Source organism: Poecilia reticulata, linkage group LG15 (assembly GCF_000633615.1).
Source record: "Poecilia reticulata strain Guanapo linkage group LG15, Guppy_female_1.0+MT, whole genome shotgun sequence".
NCBI classification, from domain to species: domain Eukaryota; kingdom Metazoa; phylum Chordata; class Actinopteri; order Cyprinodontiformes; family Poeciliidae; genus Poecilia; species Poecilia reticulata.
The window spans coordinates 20,696,525-20,703,683 of record NC_024345.1 but is presented as its reverse complement, the minus strand read 5'-3'; the positions used below and the strand labels follow the sequence as shown (position 1 = coordinate 20,703,683).

The following is a 7,159-nucleotide window of genomic DNA, read 5'->3' as shown; positions in this document are numbered from 1 at the left end:
AACATCTACAGCAACATCTACAGAAACATCTACAGCAACATCTACAGCAACATCTACTGCAACATCTACATGAATCTCTGTCAGTCGTATTTCCAGCTCCAACATGTTTTTTATTTTATTTCTTTTTCTCTCTCTCTCTTTGAAGCCATGTTGGTTTTTGTGCCTGGTTGAATTAAGTATTTATTTTATTTTGAAGTATTTTCATGTTTTAATCTGAAAAACAAATAAAGCTGGACTGAATTGGTTTGAAGCTCCAGTTTAATGTTTTATGTTTTTGTGTAAAATTTAATATTTATTTCCTACAAGTAATAAAACCTAATCTTGAACTCGTTTACTAAAAATGATGATTGCTGACGTTTTCTGGCAGCATCATCTGGATCCTGGTCGTATTTCATCATGTAAACATTGAAGACATGAAGCTTCTGCATGAAGCCAGCAGGACCAGCTCTGCTTCAGAGCCTCATCCAAACTCCACATGTCAAATGTTGTCAAGACAAACCTGAAGATCCTCCAGAGACCATATGATGCTGATCTACACTGGATGAGACCAGAGGAGCCGTTCCTCCTCCTCCTCCTCCTCCTCCTCCGTCCTTCATCTCATAAATCCTCTGAAGACTCTTCCTCACATGACTGTCCTCCTCTCTCACTGAGCAGAAAAGTTTCCCCAGGGTTTCTGTTGGAAAAGTTCTTCAAACTTCTTATCTTTGATGTCTCTGTGTATAAAAGTGCATTTTTTTAAGCTGCTAGAAACAAACCGAATTCAGTTTCTTCATCTAAAGAGCAAGAACACTCACACAGGAGGAGAATCCCTCAGGAGCTCAGAGAGTCACAGTTTTTATTCCTATATATGAGAAATACCCATGAAAGCAAAGAAAAGCTGCATTAAAGACTTGAATCTGTGATAAAGCAGGAATTTTCAGGCTTCATGTGGCGGTTCTGGTCCCGCCTGGAGCTTTTCCTTTGTGCGTGCCAAACAGAGGCAGGCGGCGTTCCTCCTGCTCAGTATGAACAGCAGCGAGGATGAAGCTCCTGCAGGCAACGGAGGCTTTTATCGGCTTTCATCCAGAGTCGGAGTGTACCTTAAAATGAGACCCGGAGCTGGAGGGGCTCAACTTTTAATTATTTATATAAGAGTCTTGCAAATTCAGCAGCTCAGTCATAAGGACCTGATGCATGAGAGAGAAGGACGGTTTGTGAGCCTGGTCTGTCGATGAGGGCCAACATCAGCTGAGTCTGCTGCAGCAGGCCGAGAAAAACGGCTTTTATTCACATGTTTATTACCATAAAGTTCTGACCAAACTTAGGAATCCTGCTGAAGAGTCGACATTCCCTGGTAGTTTAAAGCCTTTAGAGGCAACAGCTCTGCTGTGATCCACCAGAGTAATCTCTCCATCGGACCTGATCCTGATTTACTCTGACATCACAGAGACTCAGATGATCATAATCTGATAAGACGTCTCAGTCACTGCTCTGTCTGAACGCAGACCTTCACATGCAGCCGGATGATTCAATGAGGACGAAACGGGAAAAAGATGCAAAACAAGGAGCTTCACTGTTCGATTCCCTTTGATCCGACATTAATAACCGAGTAAAGTGGTTCCTGTCAGATTCAGTTAAATATTCGCTTCAAATCCAATAAACCACAACAGTTTCCACAGTGTCATCAGTTCCAAAACGCAACGACGGAGAATCTGGGAAAACAGAGATTCATTCTGACGGTAAAACCGTAGTAACGCTGTGACTTTATTCTTGTATTATTTAAACTTTATTCTCTTACGAATTGATTCTGGTCATTTTATTTTATTATATTTTAGAGTTTTCATGTGATAAAATGTTGCATCGTCTCTGCCGGGCCTCGGTTTCTGTTGCTCTGGAGCAGCGGTGTGTGTTTTAACACATCTGCAGTGATCTCATACGTCCAGGGGCAGGGGTCAAAGGTCATCTCCAAGCCGCCTGAAGCCCGTCACTCTGAGAGCTGAGGGAAGATTCAACCCAGAGGTCAGAGAAATGACTAAAACCTGCGGGGCTGATCTCAGACTCACTGAGCAGGTTAAAGGTCAAAGGTCACGACTGGGTAATTAGACCAGAATTGGTTGTTAAGACGGATTAACAACCAAACGTCTTCCTGCAGGACTGAGGTTTGAAGAGACGACAGAAGAGACCAAAGTTTGTCCTGCAGCTGCACGGCGGTGGAGGAGTGAGGATGTGGGACCATAAATCCTCCGTTTACCAAAACACGTCCACCAGGTTCTCAGGTCATCATGACATCCGATCTGGCAGAACGGCTGGAAAAGAAACAGGGTGCTGCAATGGTCTAGTCAAAGTCCAGACTCAGGTCTGACTGAGATGCTGTGCTGGATTCTTTAAACTCCTGCGGAGCTTCGCCAGCTGGATCGGTCAAACAGGAAGTGGCAGGCTGATGTCACTTCCTGCTTGGGACAACCAAAGGAAACTGGTCCCAGTCTGGTGAACTGGTCTCAGGCTGGGTGAACTGGTCTCAGTCTTGGTGAACTGGTCCCAGTCTGACCAATGAACTGGTCTCAGTCTTGGTGAACTGGTCCCAGTCTGACCAATGAACTGGTCTCAGTCTTGGTGAACTGGTCCCAGTCTGACCAATGAACTGGTCTCAGTCTTGGTGAACTGGTCCCAGTCTGACCAATGAACTGGTCTCAGTCTTGGCGAACTGGTCCCAGTCTGACCAATGAACTGGTCTCAGGCTGGGTGAACTGGTCCCAGTCTTGGTGAACTGGTCCCAGTCTGACCAGTGAACTGGTTTCAGGCTGGGTGAACTGGTCCCAGTCTGGTGAACTGGTTCTGGTCTCTGTGAGGTAAACGGTCTTTGCCACCTGATGTTCTGACCGTCTGACTCTGTTCACTCAATTATTCATGAATCTCCTCCATGTTTGTAAACACAGGACTTGTTTTGGTTTTGCTCCAATGTTTACAAACATGACTTATGTAATCCTTTCTCCATGTTCTCCCTGTGCATGGTGGGTTTTCTCCAGGTTCTCCGGTTTCCTCCCACAGTCCAAAAACATGACTGTCAGGTTAACTGGCCTCTCTAAATTGCCCCTAGGTGTGAGTGTGTGTGTGTGGTTGTGTGTCTCTGTGTTGCCGTGCGACAGACTGGTGACCTGTCCAGGTGACCTGTCCAGGTGACCCCGCCTCTCGCCCGGAATGCCAGCTGGAGAGGAACCAGCAACCCTCCAGACCCCACTGAGGGACAAGGGTGTAAGAAAATGGATGGATGGACTTATGTAATCCACCTTCATGAGCATCATAACCGTCTCTGCTCTGCTCAGCTTGTGTTGTTATGTTTGAGCTGCTACTGGTGAGAAAATATGATTTTAGCTTTAATTTATTATAAGGGGATAAATGAACAAATATGGAAAAACGAAGGTTTTTATATTGTTTAATGGGTTTATGTGATGTTTACTTCAATAAAAGACACTGGAGGCGTCGACTCGTTAGCACAAATATAGAAATTTATTTCAAAAAAGGAAATACATAACCAACATGGCGCGTGAGCAACGCGCCTTCAAGTGAGACTCAAAACGCCGCGGCTTGGACCTTTTCTTCAGACAGAAAAGAAACATGTCCGCTGCATCCACACATTCTGTACACGCGTGATCAACAATTGCACTTCGTAAAAACAGCTAAAGGAAACGACACATTCAGACTTTACAGCACTTCTCTGCACATACCACAACCTCACACATTTCCAAACTTCCTCACTTTCATAGTCAACCAATCACATTCCAGTCTTTTCTTGAGACATCTTCATAGCAGCTCAGTTCCTCAGAATTACATCACTGAAGCTCATTTACCTTACAGACATGTGCAGTCTACGTGGAGGGAAACACAGGGCTGCATGGCTCCCGTTTGTACAACCGAGGCGATTCTGAATCATGAACTTTCTACGTCTGACAGAAGGTGCAGGAGGTTTAGTGTCTTTGCTTCATTAGAAATGAATCAGCTGTTTTCTGCGGCCATGCACTCCCCAAGCTCTCCCTTCAATATGAAGGATTAATGCCAGTAATTCATTTCCCTCAGCTTACAGCCGTTGTCACATTGAGAGGGACGTCTCAATCAGTGCATGTCCAGCTGATGAAATGCCCCCCAGAGGGGCCAGCCGTCCGCATGTGCACTAAGAGTCTTTGCTTTAGTGGGCAGGCACAAAGAGAAGGCACATTTCAACATGTTTTACAGAGCAGAGCTGTGTTTCAGGTGACTCTCCGCCGGACTTCCCTCCTGCTCCTCCAGTTTAATCATTCGCCGGCCCAGTGAGCGGTTCCGGCTGAAAGCAGGTCAGTTGAGCGGGTTGAACTCGGGGTTTTGTCTGGTTTGTGTACCTTCAGGTTCAGTTTGCTTTGAGTCGATCGGACTCAGACCCGGAGCTGGCTCGGCTCTCACCAGTAAGGCACGGTGTTGTCGATGTGGCCCCAGCTCTGCCAGCCCGGGAACAGTCCGCTGGACATGCGTGGGCTGCCGAACTGATCAAACTCCAGCTCCGGGACCTTGGCGCCGCCGGCCTTGTGCTCCGGCAGTTTCTGCTGCGCCCCAGAGTCTTTGCTCAGGTTCTCTCCGCTCCAGCCGACGTGCTTCAGAGGGTAGTTCTTGCCTTCGTTATTGTCCCAGTAGGTCTGGCCCTGGACTGTGAAGCAGATGCAGAACTCGATTCGGTTCTGGGGCTGGGTGTAGCCCGGGAGCTCCAGCTCGAAGGCGAAGGTGTCGGTGTCCTGGCAGCCGTACACGTTGTTCAGGAAGCTGCAGTCGACGTCGCTGAAGGTCGCCCACGAGTCGTAGGTGACCCGTACCTGCACCGACTTCTCGTAGCCCACGTTCCGGACCTTGATGGTGCCGGTCAGCGAGCGCTCCTGCAGCGAGCAGTTCTCCAGGGAGACGCAGTTCCGGATCAGCCGGTTCCGGAAGTCCAGGTAGTCGGCGGAGGGCTGCTTGAAGTCGAGCGCCAGGCTGCGCACCGAGCTGATCTTTAGGTCCATGGTGGCGTTCTCCAGGTCGCTCATCTCGAACTGCAGCTCCTCCGCGATCCCGTCCACCGCCTTGTTGTGGTACTGCTCGTCGTCGAACTTGGAGAAGACGTGGATGGCGGTGAGCGACAGCCCCTTGGTGTCGGCGAACACCACGCTCTTCTTCATGGGCTTCTTCTTGGCCCAGGCCACGTGGGCGCCGTCGTCGGCCGCCCGGCGCTGGCTGCTGAGGCAGGGCCGCAGCGGCTTGTAGAGCTGCTGGCTGCGGGCGCTGGGCTGGTTGGCCCGGTTCTTGGCCCGCTGCAGCTCGCCATAGGAGCTGATGAAGCTCCGCAGAGGCGGCGGAGAGTGGCTGATGTAGAACCTCATCGCCACGTCTGTCATCACTGGGCCAGGCATCGCGGAAGGACTGAAGGACGTGAGCACACTGAGGAGGAAAGTTCCAGAAGGATCAGAGCCTGGAAACCAGTTAAACTTCACTTCTTTTACTGTTAAACCGTTTAAAATCAACACACAAGTTCAGTTTAGTTTCAGGTGCAAATATCTGAAATAAGATCAAACTAAGCGGAAACATTTTATTATAAATGAGAGAATCTACCAGGGGAAATAGTGCTTTTATTATTAATAATTAGGAATTATGGACTTTATTTTTGGAGAAGTGGTCCGACTCGGTTGCAGATCCTGATTGTTTTTATTTGCAATAACTCCACAGTATTTTCCAGTCTTGGATAGTAAATTATTTTCATTATTATGTTTTTAAAACCTTCTTTTAGCTTTTATACCTGATGTTGCTGCTTCGCAGGAATTTCCCCTTTGCAGGACAATAAAAACTTTTCTATTCTGAAACAAACTGTTTGCATCAAACTTACATGTAACTTAGTTTCCCCTCATTTCCAGTATATTAACATATTTGCACTAAAATATGTTTCATTAAACACATTTAGATCAAATTCTTCCTACATAAACTTTGACCTTTTCATGTAAATGAGCTCCGCAGCTCCAGTTCTGATGCAGCTTCTTACCTCGCAGCACTCATGGAAACAGAATCGGACCCTCGGAGGAGGAAAGCAGAAGGTTTTCGGTCCAGCGGGTCTACAGGCTCATGCTGCGGTCACTCCCCCTTCGCTTCGCTCCCTCAATGCCGGGCTTTGCTCAGCACTCCGCGATTTCAACTGCCTGCAACGCAACATTTGCATACGCAGTCATCTGGGCTGCGCAGGCAGCCAATGGGGAAGCCAGAGGCCAGTCCGCAGCGGCCAATCAGCTGGCAGGAGGCCTGGCTGCGGGCCAGCTGATTGGGCAGTGACGCCTCATTCCTCCAAGCGGCGGTAAGAGAAGCTTGACGGCCCCCTGCTGGCCGCCGGAGAGCCGCTGAGCACCGCGGGTCCTCTGGACCTGAACCGACATCCCGTTATAGAATAAAACTCAACTCTTCCAGTAAACAGATTAAAACCCAAACTGAGCAGAACTACTTCAACACATTTTTACTCAAGTCAAAATAAAAAGTTTTCGTTAAAAAGGTTACAAAACATAAATTATTTAATATTTAACAATGAGATCATCAGACGGACCAAAACATAAAGACATGCGGAAGTTTTGCTGTTTTAAAGACCAGAATGACAGTAATTCATTGGAAAAACACAAAATCTGACCCAGGATTTTTGTTCTAGTTTTTAGTGTAAATATATTAATAAATTCAAAATAAGACAAAACTAATTTATAACTTTTCAGAAAGAAATAGGAGCCAAATTATTTCACTCATATCTGATGTGAAATAATCTGCCAGTGTAACTTTTCATAAATATTTAAGAATTATTGACTAAAAATAATCTCTGACATGTAGCTGAAAAGTAACATTTTTCTCATTATTTCAAGTATTAAGATTTTTGCATGAGAAACTTAATAGAGTAAAATACTTGGTGAGATTTTGTGTTTTTGTAGAGTTTATTCAAATTACATAACTACAAAATAAAATCAGGAAAGGAAAAAATTTTCCTGATCAGTTTCTTTCTAAAACTTCATAAACTTTAACTGAAGCTGCAGGTGTTTGAGTCATAAAGTGGTGAGAAGACGGAGGTAGATCCAGGATGTAGATGAGACTCACAGTCCGGATCAGGCAGAGTTAGCAAACAGCTAATACCGGTAGCAAACAGCTAATACCGGTAGCA

General features: G+C 46.5%; 1 protein-coding gene across 1 annotated transcript; it reads right to left on the bottom strand.

Moving 5' to 3' along the window:
* Positions 1-3,463: 3,463 nt before the first annotated feature.
* Positions 3,464-6,152, bottom strand: LOC103477182 (protein phosphatase 1 regulatory subunit 3C-B). Its single transcript, XM_008430126.2, has 2 exons — positions 6,014-6,152; positions 3,464-5,418 (listed from the first exon to the last, which is right to left on the bottom strand). Exons 1-2 carry the CDS (start codon positions 6,025-6,027, stop codon positions 4,410-4,412), a joined length of 1,023 nt encoding a protein of 340 aa, XP_008428348.1. The 5' UTR covers positions 6,028-6,152; the 3' UTR covers positions 3,464-4,409.
* Positions 6,153-7,159: the final 1,007 nt, after the last annotated feature.